The sequence below is a fragment of the Polyodon spathula genome, chromosome 15, assembly GCF_017654505.1.
Source record: "Polyodon spathula isolate WHYD16114869_AA chromosome 15, ASM1765450v1, whole genome shotgun sequence".
NCBI classification, from domain to species: domain Eukaryota; kingdom Metazoa; phylum Chordata; class Actinopteri; order Acipenseriformes; family Polyodontidae; genus Polyodon; species Polyodon spathula.
In genome coordinates, this window is record NC_054548.1 from 30,922,435 (window position 1) to 30,946,178 (window position 23,744).

Here is a 23,744-nt window from a genome sequence, read left to right on the forward strand (position 1 = left end):
CGAAACTCAATAGATGTCCACAATGAAGTTAAAGGTGTATTTTCCTTCTCTACCGTAAACTAGCATTTTCGAACACCAGGTGGTTCACCCTGTCTGTATCTTCTTGTGTTTTTTACAGAATGCACAGAACAGTGCGATTCCTGAACATCCAGCGAGCAGTGGCAAGTTTAAACTGGATATTCTGAAAAGTAAGGCCAGGAAGTCTTTGACAAGCTCCCTGGAAAACATCTTCTCCAGGGTAAGACAGATTGCTATAGGATAAAAAAAACAAAAAAAAACACAATTTAATGTGTGTAAGAGCTGGCATTTCAGTGATATTGTGAATGATTGATTAATTTGGGAAAATAATGAATTTAAATAAATAAAGGACAGCCCAAAGGGGGAGAGTAATGTTACTTTAGAGATACAGAACTGTTTCCACAGTGAGTCTTTATGGGAGCTGGACAAGAGCAGAAAACACCAGCCACAAACCAGACATGTAAGTTGCAATACACAGTAACAATGTATTATGCTGTATTCATATTCAGTCTCAATCTGTATTATTGAGGGTACTTATATCTGAATTATGCTTGGTTTAGAATTAGGAACAGTTAATTAATATCTGTCTTAACTACTTTATCAGAAGTGTATTGCTGTCTTCAAATTGTTCATATTTTGTGAAAGTAAGATCCTATCAGTGCAGCAGTTTCCTATAAAGCAGTGTGTCTTTTATAGTCAATGCCTGTTCATATTTGCCTCTGCTTTTACACTCTTCTGTTGTAACATTACCTGTAAGTTAACAGTAAATACATGTAACATTTAATATGCTTAAAGGGAATGGTTACACCTGCTTCTAAATGCCCTGCTTGAAAAAGGGTAATTGCATGCTTTGGAGAATCAAACTTTTTTCAGAGCTGTTTTATGAATCTCAGGTCAAATTTAAACAGATACAGTCAATGGCAGGAGTGTTATGAAAGATGTTGTTGTTTCTGAAAATAATAGACGCTAGGACTTGTACACTGATGTTTGAATTTGCCAAACAAAACACTCGCACATAAAGAAAAATAAATGGGGGGTATCATTACAGAATCCATGCTTGAGAACATGAGTCAGTGGGTTTAACAAAAACAAAATAGCCCCCTGCAGCTCGCTTGGTAATTCTTACTGTTTATTACGCCCCACTGATGATGTCTTTTCTGATGACAGGGATCTAGTGGAGACACCTATACATCTGCATTTCACACTCAAGTTTTACATTAAGATTAAGAGAACCACCCCTCCAACTGATGTGAGGCTTGTTCAGGACAGTCTATAGTACAAGTTATTGAACGTATGCCACGCATTTTGCTTCTGTTCAGAGAACGGCTTATCCAGTTGTAATGAAATGACTTTACACATTTGTTTTATCACAAATTATTGAGAGTTTCTGTATTTGGGATAAAGGGATGAACCTATCAGTCTGTCACACAATTGTATATATAGTGGATGTACAGCAGGTCATGAAGAGCTGCTTTTTGATACTGATAGCCTGTGGCGAGGGACTTATGTCAGCAACATACTTGTGGTGTTCTGCCAAATGAGGCACGAGTGAGTGGCAGTCTGAGCACAGAAAGGACAATACTGTTTTTTATACATTTATATGATACTTAGTCATTTAGGGTAATTCTAGACACTTGTTAAGAATCATGCTGCCCAGATTCAAATGAAGGCTTTAACAAATACTAATAAGTTAAACTGATAAGTCCTAATCTGTTTGCTGCAGATGAATAATATAATGAAATCTGCCACTGAGTTTCTGTTAATAATGCTATTTTAACTTGTGATGCTCATGGGAAGAGACTAATTATGCCAATCTGCTGGATAATTGTGCTTCTGAAACATTGTGTGGAACTTCCCATATGGCTTATTGTTTTTTTTTTTTCCATTGCAACACATTTTCTTACACATTTTTGTGGTTCATTACCAGTCACCCGCAGCAACCAAGGAAAAAAGCATCAATATGTGACACAGAAAAAAAATTACAGCACATGACATGATTTAGTGAAGTTTCTGATAAAACTCTTCTCACAGTAATGTGCATTTTTAAAAGGTGAAGACAGGGGTAGTCTTCTCATGGTGTCATTTTTTAGGGGCATGGTTTTAAAAAGTAATAATATGTCATTGTGATAATGGGCTTATTCGCCAAGCTTTCTTTTGTGAATTATATGAAGAATGTTCTTAACTGTGGTTGGCTTCTTATAAAACAGTCTAGCATAATTTAATGAAAATGCCCTGTAGAACTAATTCAAAATCTTTGAATAGTACAGCCAGTATTAAAATGCAATTGTTTATTTTCACTTGTTCAAACAGGGAGCCAACAAAATGCGAGGTCGTCTCGGAAGCATAGACAGCTTTGAACGATGCAATAGCCTACCATCTGACAAGGTTTGTAACAATAATGTGATACTTTCCCATTTGCTTATGATATCACAATGCAGTTTCATGATGTTAATGTTAGTTAATATTAAGGAACATACTTACAGTATTTCAGGATTATCTGTTACCAATATTGTGAAGGTGTTTACCAATACATATACAGTATTGCAAACCACTTACCTACATTAGATCACATTTTGCCTGGACATTGGTTTTAAGAAGTTATGCCACATTCTGTTGGAAAGTTATGCCACATTCTATTTGAATGCAATATCTTCTGGTTTCGATTAAATACAATCGCTTTTATTGCTGGTGAAAAAGCTTGTTTTATGGTATTATGGTCATTACATAGTATTGACAGTAAAGTAATCCCCTACACCATTTTGATATTGTTGTTTGCATAGATTAAAGCATATTAATGAAACCAAAAAACTGTGCAGATAATAATAATTATTGTTGGGGAACCTGTTTCTGTTGATCTCCAGAGCTCTTCCAAGCCTGACCACACAGTCAATTTGAACTTTTCACCTTTTGCTTGCAGACTGTTCGTTATGTGAATTTTACGGCCGTGAGGCAGAGTAGATCTGCATTTTTGGGGTTGGAAACTTGGGAATTGTGTAGTGGTTAGGGTAGTGTAGTTACTGTCTCTCCTGTAGCAGACTGTGAATGTGATATATGACTCAAAATGTAAGCTAACATGAACATGACCCAGGAACAAGCCGACAGGCTTGTGGGGATTAACCCGCAGCAGCTCCAGTCCCATCTCCCCCAGAGACAAGTGTGAGTTGATGAAGAAGGTGAATAAATAATATAAATGCATTGACGTTAAATACTGCTGATCAACAATGCACTCGCCCTTACCGTTAAAAAAAATGTTCTGCCTACTAGTGGTAACTAAAAATAACAAAACATGTTTTCCAGGATATTTTGAAGAGAGCAGGATGTGTGCTGCTGATATGTAGAGGAAGCACAGATTCAGCTGTCTAGAAGCGTCTGTGTGTATGTGTGTCCCCCAGTGCATTTAAAAACTCCACAGAACATGCACACACCACTAAAAGTAATTTTGCTACATCTGCAAAATCAATTCCAAGTGTGAATTAACGGTACCATGTACTCATAGTGCTGTGAGTAACAGGATGCGAAGAGCCAAGCACAACATTAGCATACAATAGATCCTCAGTAGATCGAGAAGGTTTTGTGTTCTTGTTTTCTGTCAGTGTGCTTAGTTTAGGTAGCTACTCATAGCTGCACTGTGGTTTCTTGTACAGGATGGTTCTCCAGGTGACTCTCCTCCCCCCACTCCACCAGCCTCTCCCGTGTCTTTGCTGGGGCAACCCTTCTCGGAGGAAGACCCAGACTCTCCACAGTTCCGGAGGCGTGCTCACACCTTCAGCCACCCACCTTCACTCAAGAAGAAGATCTCCTTCACAGACTCCAAGTCTCAGAACACCAAATCTCCAGTCTTCCGACAGCTTTCCGTGGCTCCTGAACTTTTGCAGAGCAGGTGGGTTCAAAGTCCCAACTCACTCGGGCATTAAGAGTAACAACTTCCTTTTTTTCAGGCACATCTGACAACCTCTCGCCTTGTGACAGTTATTTTATGTTGTGTTTTTCTGCATTCTTATATGGATTATCACTGTAGTGTTTCACTGTTTAAGAAGCAAAATAAGCATCCATTTTGGGACAAAAGAAAAGCACTGAAACTGAGATTGTTTAAACCAAATTGAAATAAAATGAGAATCTGTTTTGATGGGGTACTAACTGCAACTAGTAAGTACTGTTTTACATTAAAACTACTGATATATGCTTGCCTTTATCTTTAATAAAAGTTATGCCATTGGTGGCAGCATCACAGACGTTCAGTTAACAACATGCTAAAATTTTTTTATTTTTATGGAATAAAAAATATATATATATATATATATATTAATATATATATATATATATATATATATATAATTATTAAAACCAAAGTTTCTTTTGACGAAACTGCTTAGATTGAGCAGAGTTTAAATACAGGGCTTGGAAGGGAAGTGTAACATCTATTCTACACTCGCAGATTGCTACTGTGTTTTTTTTTTTTTTTTTTTTGATAATCTCTCACATGGTAATACTGTTAAGATATATAAGCCACAGAACTCTATGACTTGTCTATTCATATGTGCTCATGCACATTATACACATACTATAGATATAAATAGAATGTCTGAGTCAATGAGTACAGCATTTTTTTTACAAAGAAAACTGAAATGTCTGTATAGTTTCTACATTTATATACAACACGTTTTGCCGAAACTTGTTTGTAAAAACACTAATAAAAGTAAAAGCAATTTTTATTTTATTGCTACCAAAATCAGTTTTACAAAGTGTAATTTTAGTTCAGTGGTTTGTTAGAACTCATACAGGCACTTACTGATCAAAAATAACATTACTAAAAATTAATTGTTAATCTTGATATGCTGCCTTGTTTTTATTTATGTTGTTCTCATCTTTTAATTTTTTTGGCGTGTGTAATACGATTTGTTTTTGTTGGCCTCACTCAGCCCCATTGACATTTCAAGACGCACTCGCAGTGTATCTGAGAGCGAAACCTCCTCCTTCAGCCTCCCCTCCTCCTTCTCAGCTCCCTTTTTCCTGAAAAACTTTTACCAAGGCTCTGGCTGGCAAGCCACACAGGCTGACACTGGGACCCCCACGAGGTGAGAGGGCTGCCCCGGCCGTGCCCCAGCCCCACCCCTTTAACAATCTCTGGGCATATGGGCTGTTGCATCAAGCGGGCTTATTCATTCAGTGTCTGTTTCTATACTTAAATGGCAGTCTTAATTCTCCTATCTCACCGTAAAGCATGCTTTCATAGTGGAAAAGGCCCTTTCTGGTTCGCTGTCAACTCAGATTCTCCTTTAATTCTGAGGATATTGTTACTATAATTGTCTCTAACTCACCTTGTAAGTTTTTCTTAAATTCTACTGCTATTATAATGAATGCATGATGTGGGATCGAATTAGCTGTAAAAGTCCACACTTCTTCAGCATGGCATTACATGCATTAGGGTGTGTTGCTCTTGTTTATGGATTTTCCACTATGAAAAAGAAACGCTTTGTTCAGTGTTAACTGTTGCTAAAAGAATGTGTGACTTCACTCTGGACTAACTTGAGCATCTGAACCCCTGCCGTCCTCATACTCTGTTTAAGTCCTCAAGGGATTCCTAAAATAATTAGGTCTGTCTAGGCTAAAGGGTAAATACATGGGAGGAGATTCACATGTACTTGTTTTATTGCTTGTACGTGTATAAGAGCTACATAAGAAAGTTAGTGTTAATGTATTTCAAATGAAACAATAACTTGCATATCAGTGTTTTAAAAATGTGAGAAAACCCTTTGGTTCCTTATATTCTTGGTTTATTTTTTCTGAAACAAGTCATAATTGTATTTTACATTAAAGCACTAACAAACTGTGATAGACCAAAACAGTTAAGCAACAAGACATACTAAAAATCCCCAGCCAATCGGTAAGGTCTGTTCACCCAAGCCATTTTAACAATAAAGGCAACTTCCTTTTGTGAAGTTTGTTAATGCAGGCTATATTAACAGAAAACAGCTGAAAGTGTGTTTCCTGTAAAGAAGACTACAAAAAAACTGCAAAGAAGTCTTACCCACACATCTTTCTCATCATAAGCTCTACAGAGCTGTTTGTGCATGATGAGCATGCTGACACATTGATTAGGAAAGAACAATAGAGTATTGCATATTAGCACTAGCTCCAACAAAACAAGATAAACATTCATACGGTTTCATGTCAGAGCACATCTTTTCAGGAACGCCCTACCTGGGGCAGTGCAAGATAACTTCAGTCTCGGTTGGATAGTCACTGCCTGCAGCGCTAGAGTGATGGTACCCTTTACAAATAAAACAAGGTAACTTCAGTCTTGGTTGGGCACTCACTGCCTGCAGCGCTAGAGTGATTTTACCCTTTACAAATAAAACAAGGTAACTTTAGTCTTGGTTGGGTAGTCACTGCCTGCAGCGCCAGAGTGACGGTACCCAGTTTAAGGGAAAAGGGCAGCACATGTGACACTTTATAAAGTATGTGTATCATTTCCTAAATTTGAATAAGCTTTAGGATGCAGTACAATCTTGAATATACTTTACACACCTTGTACTGTAGCAATACTTACCTTTTTCATTTGAAATGCTATTACTAATGTAACTACTAACAGTACTTCTTTTCACAGCTCTGTTTCTCAAATGTCTGTTTTGTTTGTTTTACATGTGTGAATAATTCTATTTGCAATTTTTCAGGATCTATTGCCGTTTTCGGCTCCCATTTGCTTGACGCTTTTTTCTCCCCTGTTGTCTTTATTCTAGGTTAATATATTTCACTCCGCTCAGTTAATTAGTTTATTATCTGGCCTAGAAAAAGACCTGTAGAGATCTCCATCCAAAAGGAACCAGTGTGGCCACATTGATATTCAAAGTGCACAGATAATCATGCATAATAAAGCATTTTCAAAACCATTTAAAACTGAAAAGATTCAATAGATATGAGTTTTTTGTTGTTATTTAACACTACTTATTCAATATTAAGTAGTATTTCTTATGCAGAGTATTTTAATTGAAAACAGTATCTCAATGTTAAATTGGGAGCACATTGGGGGGGATCTCTGAGTGGTTCACCTGGTAAAAGCAGGTCCGTGTGGTGTGCAGGGTGAGTCGTACGGTCAGGAGAGCGCAGGTTTGCATCTTCACTGGGGATTCTGGAGGGAGAGGCCATTAGCTCTCATGCTGCTGGGTGTAATACAGGAAACTGTCTTGGTCTCGAGATCGGGGGATTCCCACTGAACCAGTTCTCCTGAGCTGAGTGAGGAATTGCAGCAGTGAGGGAATATAATTGGCCACTCTAAATTGGGGGGAAAACAATTGAGCACCCAATAATTTACAAAAAATAACTCTTTTGAGCACATTTTGAGACCCCTATTAAAATTAGCAGTGAGTTAATATGAATTTCAACCTATAAAATCATAACAAATAGGAGAAGTAGAGAGTATAGTAGTTTGGAGCAGAGAACACTATAATATCCTTTCTTTGACCCGACTTTAATGGCCAGTGAGAATCTTGACTACATGTTTACAGAGTAAACCACTTTGTAACTGGTAGTCCGTAGGTTTTTTCTGTGCTCTGACTGTTGTGCTTCATCTGCAGTAATGGTGAAGGGAGGAAAAGGACCTTCTCTGGCTGCAGTAGTGACTCTCTGAACATCGGGGGTGCCCCCCTGACTCCCCGACAAGTCTCCTGGCGCCAGAAGATATTCCTGAAGGTTGCGTCGCCCATGAACAAATCTCCTGCTGCCGTGCATCGTAAAGGTCATCGTTGCCTTCTTGCAGCCCATTCAAATAGCAGGGCACACCTAGTTATATATATATATATATATATATATATATATATATATATATATATATATATATATATATATATAAAAATTAATACCTATTGTAAAAATAGCACTGTTGTTTATGGAATAGCCTGTGAAAAATGTAATGAAATAAAATATGTTGGAGAGACTGGAACAACTTTATATAAAAGAATTCAGAACCACCTTTCATTAATTAGAAATAAAAAAATGAATGAACCAATAGTACAGCACTTCACCAGTCAAGGACATGACATAAATGATGTAAAGTTTGTAGTATTAGAACAGCTAAAATTAGACAATGCGACATATAGAAGAATAAAAGAAAGTAAATGGATAAATAGACCCAACACAATTATGCCAGTGGGACTCAACAGAAAAGAATGAACTAATTAATTCCAGTAAATATATAAAAGTTCAAAATAATTAAATAAACAAACTTAATTCAAAAGTTGTGCATGCTGATGCACTGGGGAGACCATATCAAGGCTGATCCTCAGAGCCAGCATTGCATGATAATATAAATATAAGTTTATATAAAATAATGTTAATTAGAATTAATATAGATTTAAAGATATAAGTAAAAGTGATGTCACATATAGAATACCATTACATCATGTAAGAATAAATCATGGATTTGAATATAAGAACATAAGAACATAAGAAAGTTTACAAATGAGAGGAGGCCATTTGGCCCATCTTGCTCATTTGGTTGTTAGTAGCTTATTGATCCCAGAATCTCATCAAGCAGCTTCTTGAAGGATCCCAGGGTGTCAGCTTCAACAACATTACTGGGAAGTTGATTCCAGACCCTCCCAATTCTCTGTGTAAAAAAGTGCCTCCTATTTTCTGTTCTGAATGCCCCTTTGTCTAATCTCCATTTGTGACCCCTGGTCCTTGTTTCTTTTTTCAGGCTGAAAAAGTCCCTTGGGTCGACATTGTCAATACCTTTTAGAATTCTGAATGCTTGAATTAGGTCGCCACGTAGTCTTCTTTGTTCAAGACTGAACAGATTCAGTTCTTTTAGCCTGTCTAAAAGACAATAACAAGTAGTTGTCATGCTGTCAAACACCTATAAATACCTCCAATGTTTTGATTCAAACACAGGCTCCCTTGAGAAAGATATGTACAACATATCGAAACGTTGGGCAGCTGGCTCTTTGAGCTAATATATATATATATATATATATATATATATATATATATATATATATATATATATATATATATATATATATACACACATACACACTGTTCTACCAAAAAATGTCACAGGATCATCACCAGTAACTGGTTGTGCTACCTCTTAAAGCCCTAAAGGACAAAATGTTAATACATTTAATTTTGTAAACCTTGGGGCTTGGCTGTTTGCTCAAATGTGCAGTAATCCTGTTTTTTGAAGGGTTAAAATTCCATATTTTTTTTCCAAAACAAAACAAACAACTTGAGAGTGCTTGAATTTATTAATTTTTTTGTTCTTGCGTTATAAAATTAACAGGTGTTTGTAAAATGGTGACACAGTGATTTCTTACAATGGCTGCTGAGAGATATGGGTCCTAAAACTAAATTTTGTTTAGATTGACAATGGGCGCTTGCATGCACCTTTATGGTTTGTTCCTAGTTCTGTAACATCAAATCTAGTATTGGAGTAAATGCTTTGTTGATATGACCCATAGCGTATTAAGTGGCTGCCTTTCAGACCAACTGGATGTCAATGAGCTCCTGCCCCTGTCTCCACTGGCCCCTGCTCTGCAGGAGGACCCACTCACCTTCTTGTTGCAGCCGGATAGTGTTTGTGATGGGGAGAAGAGGAAGCGCACCCCCAAAGAGCTGCACACTCTGTGGAGGAAAGCCGTACACCAGCAGATTCTGCTGCTTCGAGTGGAGAAAGAGAACCAGAGACTCGAAGGTCAGTTAAACACTCCTGCTTCAACCAAAAACATTGAACCTGACATTCAGGTAAAGCTGAGTGCATGGAGCCACCCACAGTGGCCATCTCCAACAGTGTTGTGTTGCGATATAATAATATAATTATAATAATATATAATGGCCATGAGGTAATATAAAATGCAAAATAAAATAAAAAAAACAAAAAAAAAAAACATAGGTTCAAAGAGAACTATGACACCACAAAGCCCATTGCAATGAATAGGAGGTCCATTCTTCCATCGCATAATGCAGTCCAGACCATCCATTTTGTGGTTTTCTATCAATGTAGCTCATCTGGCATCCACTGAAATACTTCATTTTTTTTTTCTTTTTGGAATCGACAATTATTTTTTCTCGTTTTCTCCCCAATTTGGAAAGCCCAATTATTTTTTTATTTCAACCCAGCTCACCACTGCTGCTGACTCGTGAGACAGGACACACAGACAGACACACGTGTCCTCTGTAACGTGCCGTCAGCCTTCCGTTTCTTTTCACTCTGTAGACCTGCCTTGCAGCTACCTCAGAGCTACAGCATTGGAGGAGCATGCAGCTCTGGGCAACTTACAGGCAGGCCTGCAGGTGCCCAACCAGTCTACAGGGGTCACTGGTGCACGGTGAGCAAAGGACACTCTGGCCGAACTAGACCCTCCCCACCTGGTCCGAGCTTGGCCAATTGTGCTTTGTCCTCTGGGAACTCCTGTCTTGGTCTTTCGATTTTTACTTGTATAAAAACACATGCCCCTTTCTGTAAGGCAGTGGTCCTCAAATTCGTGCCCGTGAAGCCAGGCCATCATGCCCACGGCAGCTGTTCTTAAATTATGGGTCCTGAACACATTTCTAGCGGGTCGTAGTGTGAGGAAAATAAATAAAGCTTTAAACATGTTTTCCAGCAAAAGCGTCTTAGCAGTCTGTTGACAGTGCTGCTCGCTTTTGTCGTGCTTGTGCGTACTCTTCGATACGAACAACCAATTGAATATCTGCATTTTCTCTGCGGTAGCCTAATCTTAAGTTAGCTGGATGGGACATAAACTATGTCTGTTTCAGTTGCAGGTACTGACAGTAAGTTTAACCAACAGGAGAGTCAAATATCTGCCAAGTTTTGTGCAGCTGTCCAATCATAAGCAAGCAGAGGCCGTTTATGGTATTCTGGATGAAAATTGAAGGCTAGTGAGTAGCCAATGGGAAAGTGAAAGATCTGACAGCTGTCCAATCATTTGTGAGCTGAGGCAGGGTGGTAATATGCCGGGTAAGCACTGAATTTCGCTGACTTACTGAGAAAAATAATACATTTCAGTATTTAGAATTTAATTTTCTCTCCATATTTTTTAATTTTACCAGACAAGGGAAACACGTAGTCGATTTAGTTATGAATCCACTTCCTCTGAATAATTGTACTGGAGATGAGTGATCTTTAAATCAGAGTAGTGTTTGCAAATTTGACAAATTGAAACAAAGCGAGTCGCTGATCTATCCTCGTATTTTAGTTTATTCATGGTTATCTGTGTAAACATTGTATTCAACAAATATTTGCATTGCGTATTTTACATAAATTATTAAAATAATAATTGCACCACACACCACACGCAATTACTACTGCCTGAGACTTGGCCTTATCAGAGTGAGCTAAGAATAACTCCCACTAAAATATATATATATACAGACACACACACACACACGGGAAAGCAGTGTTTAAGTCAGCATGCCTGCAAACAGCCAAGTAAGATCGGTTTATGCCCGTGCCCAAATTACTTTGAGGACCACTGCTATAAGGGAAGGGCAAACCTTCTGCCCTATTGCTATTGAGACAGGGGCCTACATTTTCCACTGTAGGCATGTTTACTCATACCATTGTAAATGCATGAGTTAGGCAATAAGCACTCATTGGACAATCAGATCCAGGAACCCCTGCAATTCTTTGAAGATTCTTTGTGTGCTGTTGAGTTGATCCTGTATTTGATTAGAAGTCATGTGACCTTCTGAGGCTGAGGGAATGTATTGTGCTGTCATTGCAGTGTTGTACTGGACAATGTCTGATTACTGAGGTAAAGAGGTAGTGAAGGACTAAAGCTGGGCACATACATTACTCAGTTTTGTGAAACATATACTCAACACTATTGTTTGTAATGGGGATTGGGAATCGGAGAGTTTAGTGTTTCAGATTATTTTTCACCCTATGAGTTATTGTGTGACCTTGGAGCAAGTCACTTTAACTCTTCTGTCTACCTTGCTGTAAAACTGGGTCCTATAATGACCCATCAGATGTGAGTGGTTGCATCATGGAGGATGTCCTGAATACAAAATAAAACTTCTTAAGTCCAGTATTAGTATTTAGCTATGCATGTCTTACATTATTTATACAGTTTACACCTGCTTTGCTCGCCAGTCCTGTCTCTACTAATCGCAGAATGTACACTATAGCGGAATTCATACATTGACATATCAAACAAAGAAGAACCAATACAGTATGATAAATTCAGTATGGGCATCTAACATATTCAGCTCACAATTTTATTTATTTATCACAATTTTAACCCTATATTTTATGCATTAAAAACGTGACATAAAAAACAACTTTTTAGCATACAACTCATAGTACAACTTACACTGACACATTTATTCCAATCTGTCCTTTTTTCAATAAAGGGTTCTGTGAAAACAAGTATTTCAGTGAAGAGTTACACTGGGTATCAGTCCTTACGGTATGGCAAGGCACACAAAAATGTACTGTACATGGCATTTGGTATTTAAAAAACGAAGATAAACACTGTATGGAGGCTTAATACAATCCCTCATCCCTGTCTCACAGTGAAGTGGTTTGAGAGAGCTCCCTTGTGGTAACATTTATATCTATTTCCATGTGTTTGCACATGTTCAAGAATCTTGATGTTGGTTAATGTGAATGTTTCTTGGCATTTACTTGTTAATCTTGATTTATGCTGCTGAGGGGAGTTAACGGTTAATGTTTACATTTTCTAGAAGGTAAGCTGGGAGACTTGATGGGTCTCTCCTGAACACATTAATGAAGGAATTTAGATGCAAGTGATATTTTGGCCATATTTAAATGAAGATAATGAAGTAGTGATATCCTGTTGTCAGTTGTTTTTTTTATTTTTTTTTTTTTTTTTTAGGGTGAACTCGGTCATTAAAGATTTAAGTAGAGATCGATATTAACTTTATGTTGACCCAGTTCAGAAGAAGCGCCAGCAAGCTTCCTCGACCCTCAGCACTTTAGCAATGGTTCCCGGCTTGTCATACAGCTTAAAATGACTTTCCACTGACCATTGTCAAAGTGCCATGATTCATGATTCAGAGTGCCAGAGTTCCACTGTTACATTTCTGTAGACCAGTCCACTGTCTTCTGTTAATGTTTTCTAGGCTGATATGTTGCTTGTTGCAGTATAGTATTGAAACTGTGTTTCTCTTACATCTTTTATTTTATTAAAGGTTTCTGTTCCTCTTCTTCACAGCAAGCAAGGATGAGCTGCAAACACGAAACATGAAACTGGGTTATCAAGAGGTGGGAGAATGTCCAAAGGAAGTTTTCGAAATGTGGGACAAGAAGCTAACCATGCAGGGACGAGTGAAGGGCAGGTGTGACATGGAGGAGATCCAGTGTGCCCTCAGTCAGGGTGAGCACAGTGCTGCCTTTACCGTTTCCAAACACAAGGGTTTAATATGTTAATAAACTACATTATTTTAAGCATTTAAAATGCAATAGTGCTATGCTAGCTGGGTTTAATATAAAGTCAGCTGTATATTTAATGCGTTAGTAATCATGGACAGCCAACTGCAGAGTTGAGCAGGCAGAAGTGTTTGCATTTAAGTGTGATGCACACCCAAAAAAAGAATAAAACGTGTTGGTTTCAACTGAAGAAACTGCAGCATGGAGGTATGTGAGCAGCTCATACATTAGGATTCAAAACATTTTGTAAGCCCACATTAGGTGTTAACAAAAGATTCCCTCATACAGTACACTTCTCTTTATAGAAAGACAGCGTGTTTATTATAAATATATTCAGCTATTTATATATGAACAGCTGTTTGAATATGCTTGCTACATTAACTCAGCTCAGTTCCAGGCCAGGGTCTGTGTTATTTAGCTTGGGGAATCTGTCTACATTTGTTTTGTTGTTTTTTTTTCTCTCATAATGCCCTTCACTATTTTGCTCTAGGTGTACCGAAGAATCGCAGAGGGGACATCTGGCAGTTCCTGGCTGTCCAGTATCGCCTGAGACACCGTCTGTCATGTAAACAGCAGCCTCTGGACATATCCTACAAGGAGCTTTTAAAGCAGCTCACCACACAGCAGCATGCTATCCTGGTAGATATTGGTAAGCGCTGTGTGTTATTTGTGTGTTATTTACTTAGCCACTAGGTGGCATGCATAATTGTAGAACTAAACAGCAGGAAAACACAAATCCTTGAGTAGCTTCAAAACACAATTGTTTTTAGCATTTCTTTTTTATGATTCCAAGAAACCTGATTAAATCAAGGCCGTGCATCTTTGCTTATGTTGAGTAATGGAATACTCAACTCAAAGCCCTCGTAATACCCTCTGAGGCTAACACTCATTCACTGTAACCCTGCCAGTGAACAGTAAACAATATAAAATCGGTAATAGCCTCTTTGCTGTGTGGTATAATTCAGTGCTGAAAATAAAATACAAATAAAATGTTTCTGCTAGTTTTGAATACTATTAAAGCCATGCCTGGCTTGATTTGAACCTTTTAAAAATATAAATCAGCAGTGTAAAAAAAAAATATTTAAATTTAATTCATTTTCATATGCAGCACAGACAATAAGAGTTTAAAAAGCTGCTGTTATAATGAGCTGCCCTCATTGTGTACCTATTCAGCTCAGTTGAAGGCACAACAATATATTTCTAACATTCACTTTGTTGATATCTCCGGTATGTCAAGCCAGTTGATGCAGCGACGGGACAGTACATCCCTAGCTCTTCTTGCTTTCACCTAGAATAACTGGCAGCGGCAAAGGAAATGGTATTGTGCCCCACTCTGCTTCATAGTATTGAACAGGCTGGAGGCTAAAACAAATAATTTGGTGTTACTGCCTCCTGTGTTGTATATTCCTCCTTGGTCATAAATCAATTTTGAAAAGTTACTTTTGTACTACAACCAGTCTGGTGATTCTGAAACGTCTGATAACTGATGATGTAGATCCTGAGCAGTTGTTACAACTCGTAATGGTTTTGTTGTTGTTTTGAGGCTTCTAGCGATTTTGAAGGTTTTCCTGATCCTTCTGACTCTCCTGACTCCTTGTCATTAGTGACCATGTAAACAGTCCAGTGTATGGGGTTTATTAGGTGTCTGAGTTTTAGAAGAATGCGTAACTGCATATAAAACATGCAGTAACTACAGTGGATATTTTACTGGTAGGGTTGCAACCACTGGAGGTCCCAAAAAAAAAAAAAAAAAAAAAAAAAAAAGGTAACAGTTCGATAGGCAATAAAATCACCAGCGGAATCAGGAATAATAATAGCAATCTGTTTTGCACAAGTGCCATAGCGTGCTGCAAGTCACCGTCAGATTGAAGTCACTGACAATCCCAGCTTCCTTTTCTTTGGTTCTCAGGGCGGACTTTCCCCACTCACCAGTACTTCTCTGCGCAGCTGGGGGCTGGCCAGCTCTCCCTCTTCAATCTGCTCAAAGCCTATTCTCTGTTGGACAAGGAGGTGGGCTACTGTCAAGGGATCAGCTTCGTGGCAGGAGTCTTGCTTCTACATATGAGCGAGGAGCAGGCTTTCCAAATGCTCAAATTCATGATGTATGATCTGGGCATCCGCAAACAGTATAGACCAGACATGATTTCACTCCAGGTAGGAACACAAACCTGTTCATCCAGGACTGTTGTCTGTTTTTATTGTATGGTGAACTCTGGTCAAACATAAGGTTCAATGGGCTGGGATGCCATTTCATTCCATTTCCCCTTCTGATTACAGATTCAGATGTACCAGCTGTCAAGACTCCTCCATGACTACCACAGAGATCTCTACAATCACTTGGAGGAGAATGAAATCAGCCCGAGCCTGTATGCTGCTCCCTGGTTTCTCACTCTCCTTGCCTCCCAGTTTCCACTCAGCTTTGTGGCCAGAGTGTTTGGTAAGTATTTATAGTTGGTGGAAAAAGTTGGATAAACCCTGCCTGCCAAATATGTTGGCAGCCATGTTGAGGTCATGTGACTAGTTTCTGCTGTATACAGGCAGCACACTTTTACCATCTCAATATTTAGCTGTATTCTTTGATTTACTTGGATACGTTCCATTACAGGAGTTGTCCAGTAAAAAAAAAAAAAAAAAACCCTTTCACTGTCACATTGTTTTGTATCAAAGATACCAAATTTAGTAATTTGGTAAAGATACAGACCACACACTTTGACAGTGTCTTTATAGTTGGTACAAAGCTGACCATTTCTAATTATGACAATTCACATTTCGAGTTATGAAGTCAATTTCTCATATTAATATGTTTTGCTTCACACAGGGTTATAACAGAGTACAGGATTTTGAAGGATTCACAAAGGCAAAGACAGGTTTTCTGAGAGAAATAAACATTGTAACATAATCTATGGATGACACCAGTCCACATGGCAACGCAAAGATAACAGGATCCAGACCACATTTATTGCTATCCTTTTTTTCTCCTATCTAAGAAGTAGAACATTACAGTACAATGCCACCATTTATTTTTGCACTTTTTAAAAATGAAGCGATCATAAATTGCTTTATTCTTTTGACGCAGGGAGAGCATTGGGTCCCTTTATAATGTGAACAATCCAATAGAGAAACAAAGGTCAATTGTTTATAATCATTCATAAACTGAAGGAGAAATCCACTACTTCAGCATGCACTATTGCATTATGGTTAATAATCCATATCTCATTTGACTTCCAATAATATAGATCATGATACTGGGGAAATCACTTCCCGAGAGCTTGACGGCTCATTTAGAAAGGATCAGGGTTCTTAATTGGTGCTATAAACACGTATCAAACCTAATTCAAGTGAGCACTCTGACAAGCATTTATTGTTTCAACTAAATTTGACAACTCACTTCATCTGAAAATGAATCTGTACTTAATATGAAGATAACATCTTCCCTACTTTTGTTTTTGATAAGAACCATGTGTTCCAGCTTCAGCTTCAATGTTGTTGAAGCTGACACCCTGGGATCCTTCAAGAAGCTGCTTGATGAGATTCTGGGATCAATAAGCTACTAACAACCAAACGAGCAAGATGGGCCGAATGGCCTCCTCTCGTTTGTAAACTTTCTTATGTTCTTATGTTTATATGAGCTTATTATTTTCTTTTTATATTTTTCTAGATATACTGTTTCTTCAGGGAATTGATGTCATATTTAAAGTAGCGCTTAGTCTGCTCAGCAGCCATGAAGCCCGTATAATGGAGTGTGACAACTTTGAATCTATTGTGGACTTCCTTAAGAGCACTATCCCCAATCTGACCATTGCCCAGATGGAGGAGACCATTGCCCAGGTACAGAGTGATCCCTCCTTGAAAACAATGGTGTCTATTCAATTTGATCCAAATTATGTAGGACCCTTTGTTGAACAGTGATATGAAAATTAAACCCCTCCCAGTTAGCGGGAGTCTTTGTAATGCATTTCTGTCTGTAAAAATATACAAAACATTAGGGAAATATATGAGGTGAGTTGACAACAGCACAGGACACCCCCTCACTCTGTGTCAAGTAGCGACAAGGATGTTTCTTATCCCCCTGCCAGTCAGTCCTGTGTGATAATATTGTGATGTGGACTATTGTCCCCTGTGGACTAACTTCAGACCCCCGTACTCATTCCACTTAACATAGGAAGAAATACTTACCTAGCAAAAGTAGCATAATAATTAAAAAATATACATTTTCTGGATAAAAGGAATATAATTGTATTTAACATTTCAAATGGTTGTACTATATTAGCTATCCTACCCTTTGATACAGTAAGTTATAGTAATCCGTCATGTATCTGCCTGTCACATATCCGCCCGTACCGTTTATCCGCCATGATATGTAAATAAATCCTGTTTGCCTGCAGGGCGTATCAGTTTCAACCTCTATCTCGATCGCCTGCCTGTCACTCAGCAGCGAATGCACACACCCACACGGCAGACGGCTACTCTGTCACAAGCATTAACATCCTGTATCTTTCTAAACAAGGGATTCAGGGGAGCTCCCTAATAAAAGCTGAATTTCAAAATTCATCCGACTTTTTACATATCCGCTCTTACTCTGGCCCCACCGCAGTCGGATATGCGGATTACTGTATTAAAGTGTAGCACTCAATTGCTTTGATTTTGCTTAAAAACCAGGGCATCCCCCCTTTGAACATTTTAGTCAAGCATTGTGCATTGAATGTATTACAATACTAATGGCTGGGTTTGCCTAGATAATATCCAAGCTCCTGTGAGTTTGTCATTTTGACTTTGCTTTTAGTTCGCACTGAAAGTTTGGACACAGCTGAGTAGTAGCGAAGAAAAACAGGAAAGCAAGTATAGCGTTTGGTTCAAAGTCATTTTTTTTTTTTAATCTCATAAAACAAAGACTAAAATTTCTCTCTGTGGTATTTGACCTGCTCCCAATGGACACATTGTGATGTGCTGAGAGTTAGGGAAACAAGAGGGAGAGACCTAGCCTCCTGTTACAAATACAGTATGAAGCACTGACAGAAGGCAAAATAATCAAATTGAGCAGTATTGTAGCATCATGTGTGATTTGTTTCCTTCTCAGTTGCTTGTTAGTTTGCCTTGTCTTTCAGAATGTTTCTGAATTGGGATGTGTTCTTGCTGCAGGTGTTTGAGATGGACATTTCCAAACAGCTCCATGCCTATGAGGTGGAGTACCATGTGCTGCAGGATGAGATGCTGGAAGCCTCTGTGCCAAGTAACGATGCAGAGCGACTGGATAAACTGGAGCGGACAAATAACCAGCTCAAGAGGCAGAACATGGATCTGCTGGAGAAGCTACAGGTGACTTCATTCCACTGCCTAGACCTTCAGCCACTTCACAGCAGGACTAAACTTGAAGTGTACTTGCTTTAAACCCCGATTACAGCCTTGTTCCTGTAGAAACAGAAACACATTGCTGCCTTCAAAGACTCACCTCCCTGAACAGTTATACAGTACTAAGAGGACTGGATTTTTTTCCACTTATCTACACATCATACTCCACACTGTTAAGGGGAAAAAAGGTTTTATTGAGAAAAAAATGATATATTAAAAATACAAAACTGAAAGATCATAATTGGATAAGTCTCCACACCCCTGAGTTAATACTTGGTGGAAGCACCTTTGGCAACAATTACAGCTGTTCATCTGTTGGGATAGATCTCTATCAAATTTGCTCACCTAGATTTGGCAATATTGGACCATTCTTCTTTACAAAACTATTCAAGCTCTGTCAAGTTCCTTGGGGAGCATTGATGGACAGCAATCTTCAAGTAATGCCACTCAAGGACATTTACCTTTTTATTCCTTAGCCACTCCAGTGTAGCTTTGGCTGTATGCTTTGGACCATTGTCATGCTGAAAGCTGAACTTCCGTCCCAGTTTCAGCTTTTTTGCAGAGGACAGCAGGTTTTTCTCAAGGACTTCTCCTCTTTGCTCCATTCATTTTCTCTTCTATCCTGTCAAGTACCCCAGTCCCTGCCGATGACACACATCCTCATAACATGGTGCTGCCACCACTATGCTTCACAATAGGGATGGTGTTCTTTGGGTGATGCGCTGTGTTGGGTTTGCGCCAAATGTAACACTTTTGCATTTGAGCCAAAAAGTTCCATTTTAGTTTAGTCAGACCACAAAACTTTTTGCTACAGAATCTTTTGCATACTTCAAACGGGATTCAATATGGGCTTTCTTGAGTAATGGCTTCCTTCTTGCCACTCTACCATACAGACCAGATTTGTGGAGTGCTTGGGATATTGTTGTCACATGCACACTTTGACCAGTCTTGGTTATAAAAGCTTTTAGCTCTTGCAAAGTTGCCATTGGTCTCTTTGTAGCCTCTCTGATCAGTCTTTTTCTTGTTTGGTCATCCAGTTTGGAGGAACGGCCTGATCTAGGCAGGGTCTTGGTGGTGCCATACACCTTCCACTTCTTAATAATTGTCTTGGCTGTGCTTCAAGGGATATTCATGGCCTTTGATTTTTTTATACCCATCCCCTGATCTGTGTCTTTCAACAACTTTGTCCTGGAGTTCTTTTTAAAGCGCCTTGGTGCTCATGGTTGAGTCTTTGCTTTGAAATGCACTACCAGCAGAGGGAACCTTCAGGAACCGCTGAATTTATCCTGAAATTAAGCGAACCACTACAATTTAACACAGGTGGAGGCCACTTAACTTGGTGTGTGATTTTGAAGGCGATTGGTTACACCTGAGCTAATTTAGGATTGCTATTGCAAGGGGGGTGGAAACTTATCCAACCAAGCTATTTCAGGTTTTATTTTTAATTAAATTTCTACAAATGTCTAGAATATTTTTTTCACTTGGAAGTTGTGGGGTAGGGTGTGTAGATAAATGAAGAAAAAAAACAACAATTTTAATGCATTTTAATTCCAGTTATAAGGCAACAAAAGGTGAAAATTTTGAAAGAGGGTGTAGACTTTCTATCGGCACTGTGTGTATGTATGTATATATATATATATATATATATATATATATATATATATATATATATATATATATATATATATATATACACACACACACACACACACACAGTGCCTTGCAAATGTGACAGCAACTTTGATGGTTCACAGGTGGAGGCCAATGGTATGGTAATTGTGTCCTCGTTAGGGCAGTTTCTTTCATTGGTGCAAACTGGGAGCTTCCACAGTACAGGGGTTGAGTACTTATGCAAGCAAGATATTTCAGTTTTTTATTTTTCTTAAAAATATTTCCCAATATAAAACCAATGTCACCTTACAATAATTGATTTTGAGTTTAAGTGTTTTAAAATAAAATATCGAACAGAATGAAATTTCAATGTACCATTTGTAATTCGGTAATATGAGAGAATTGGTCAGGGGTCTGAATACTTTTGCAAGCCACTGTATATACATACACCAGGGATTCCCGATTTGTCCATGAACTTCTGCTTCATAGTTGTATTTTCTCGCTCCTTCGGAAAAGAACTGTCGTGGTAGGGCCAGTGAAACTGCAAATTGCACGACAGTTCGATGTACATGTACCGTGTCTCCCACTGTATTCTGAAAAGCTCTGTTGGCATAAAATCTTGGTGCTGTCAGCGTTTGCAATGCTGGGGGGAGTGTGCAGTTCCGATCAGACCTGTGTTGAATATCAGTTGATAGTTCATCAATCAATTTAATTAATTCTCTGCGATGAAAACAAAATATTTCGAACAATTCCTGGTCGTCATAGTTATCTAAATGATTACTCCTGTCACTTAGCACTAGTTCACGTCTGGAAGCTCGCTGGTAGTGTAATCTGTGTACAAACGTAGCATAGTTTTTATTTTTTTTAGACATGTAGGCTACGTTAATTTTACGTTGTTACGATTTTCTTTATGAGGCATAGGATTTAAGCCCAGATATAACTCACACAAACATGTACGTCCTGGTCGTGCACATGGTGTAAATTTTCAGGCTTATTTAAAAGTCAGGTTTATTTACACTTTTAAGTTTGACGTAGCCTAAAGCCAGGCATACGCCCTGTTGGTGCACTCCAGCCCAGGTGCCTATTACTGAACCAGGAGCATGCAGCTGTATCCTTCCAGCAGGTGTCACTGGTACGCCCTGTAGGAGCCCCCAAGATGAGAAATGTAAACAATCCATAAAGAAACATTTTCTACTAAATAGTTTAATATTCAAACCCAGCCACCGGGGGAAAGAAAAAAAAAAGAAGAAGAAAAAAAAAACATGAATGCATTTATTTATTTATTCATTTATTCATTCGTCCCTTCACACAAGGAGTGCCTACTGAGACCAAAGTGTATTTAATGGTAAACCTGGTCTGTGCTCCATTTTAATTTCAGTGCTGGAGTGCTGCTGTATTCAGCTGTGGTTCTGCACTCCTGGTAATGAGGCAGGGTGATCAATTCAGCACCCACTGTTGATTTGATATTGGTTAATAAAACACAGTTCTTTCTGTGGAGGATTCGCTTAGTGGGCCTGTGCCTTGAGAACATATATTGTGATACATTAAGCCTAATATTTCCTGTTTGACATGATTTCTTTATAATATGTTACACATACTGCTTCTACACAGTAAGGTAACTTGGGACTGGAAAATCATATACAAAACATATTCACGCCAGTATTTCAGCAGAACCCACATGGAAATAAAATAGTGGTAAATATACCTTAATGTGGGAATTCTGTACAGTGTAAATTTGATAACGCTGAAAACACTAAATAAGTAACTTTGTGTTTTGTAGGCGGCCCGCATTAAAATCCAGAACCTGGAGGTTAACCTGGAGAACATCGTCACTCGGGAGAGTAAAATGAAACGCCTAATCCGCTCACTGGAGCAGGAGAAGATAACGAATCAGAAGACTATAGAACGCATGCAAAACCTTTGGCCACCAGAAGCTGTCTAATATTGAACTGACAGTTAAACTGTGGCCCAAACAGCAAAGCAAAATCTATTAACAAAAAGCCATGACAAGTGAGAATCAGAATAGTCGCATGCAGCATAACATTCACAGCTAAGCAGTATTCCTGGAGGCCTCAGCAGCTGGGGCTCATGACACATTGTTAGCCAAGGGTCATGGGTCAGTAAATGCATGCAAGCCTCTGTGATGACAGTAGGCAAATCCAAGGTGATGTGGTAGCCTTTCTTGCATATAGCTTTTAATATAAAATGGAAGCATCTTTCTTTTCTATGGTGTTGTATAAAAAGTAGGAGTTGTGAAGTGAAGCACACTTTTACATTGTGTGTTTTACATTTGTGGTGATAGTGCCTAATACTACATTTTAAGGTGATTTTAAGAGAAACATCTGATTTTTTATGTAACCACTTCCATATACTGTATGTCACAAAAAAAGGATTTTGTCTTTTCAAGATATGTATTGAAAATACTTGAAAATAAGTTGAATGTATTTTCTTTCCAAATAATTGCATATGTAAAGTGAAAAACAAAACGTACTGTATGTAGAATCATATTAGCCTACCATAAAGCTTACTGTTAAACACACTGAATATTTAAGCTCTAGCTTTTCGTCGCAACAGGACTCTTGCAAGAAAAGAGCAGTTCCTTCTGTTTGTGAGCCTCGTGCTAACCAGAAAGGCTGACCCCAAAATCGTAGCAGTTGGCTCAGAATTAGTCAACTGGTGCTGTAAATATGTTCTTAACCAGTTACTTTAGGAAGAGTATAATTAATGTTATATTGTAGTGTTATTCTGTACTGTATACCAGTGCAGGACTGAAGCAGTGTATATGTTGCTATAGAGTTAACATTATATTGTAATGTTATACTGTACAGTATACAAGTGCAGGACTGAAGCAGTGTATACATTGCTATAGAATTGCAATAGACCAAGTAAGTGTATAATACTTTTGGTTTTGTTTTTTTGGCAGCGCTAGATGTTTTAATTATTCTTTTGAAATGCATGTAGGGAAAGAGTTTTCAACATCTCAAACTCTAAAGGCTTTTCATTTTTTTATATAACTCTTTTGTATACAGTAGAGTAGTTATTTTTCTGTATCAAGAGCATGAAAGCTCCCATTCATTGTCAGTAGTTAAGTATACTATAGAGACATGTACTGTCTTTTTGACAAGAGACAGTTGGTGGGCAAATTGTTCATCTAGTGCCATATCCAACATCAGCCAATATCATGTGTGAGTGTATAAGAAGTGGCTGTTATTGATCACTATGCAATGTAATCATTTAAAACTTGAAGAAAAAGAATACACAAAGGTTAAAGGATTGCTTATTTGATTTTGCTGTCAGTCTTTTGAGCTTAGTTCAGCGCTAGTCTCAATTTTACCATTGATTTTAACTTTTTTTGTGCAGTAAAATTGTAACA

General features: G+C 38.3%; 1 protein-coding gene across 3 annotated transcripts in view; it reads left to right on the forward strand.

Annotated features, from left to right (window-relative positions):
• The window catches only part of LOC121327734 (TBC1 domain family member 4-like), an 84,900-nt gene extending 61,665 nt beyond the window's left edge, over positions 1–23,235 (forward strand). Inside the window, exons 8-20 of one of the 3 annotated variants that reach the window (XM_041271916.1) lie at positions 119–238; positions 2,329–2,403; positions 3,663–3,898; positions 4,938–5,093; positions 7,593–7,753; positions 9,500–9,709; positions 13,197–13,358; positions 13,902–14,060; positions 15,321–15,565; positions 15,689–15,848; positions 17,070–17,239; positions 18,551–18,727; positions 22,152–23,235. In XM_041271916.1, coding sequence (XP_041127850.1) covers positions 119–238; positions 2,329–2,403; positions 3,663–3,898; positions 4,938–5,093; positions 7,593–7,753; positions 9,500–9,709; positions 13,197–13,358; positions 13,902–14,060; positions 15,321–15,565; positions 15,689–15,848; positions 17,070–17,239; positions 18,551–18,727; positions 22,152–22,313 — 2,193 coding nt within the window. In that variant the 3' untranslated portion in view covers positions 22,314–23,235. Of the gene's footprint in view, positions 1–118; positions 239–301; positions 479–2,328; positions 2,404–3,662; positions 3,899–4,937; positions 5,094–7,592; positions 7,754–9,499; positions 9,710–13,196; positions 13,359–13,901; positions 14,061–15,320; positions 15,566–15,688; positions 15,849–17,069; positions 17,240–18,550; positions 18,728–22,151 lie in introns of those variants that run through there. The other 2 variants (XM_041271918.1, XM_041271917.1) reach the window with 2 other exon arrangements.
• Positions 23,236–23,744: the final 509 nt, after the last annotated feature.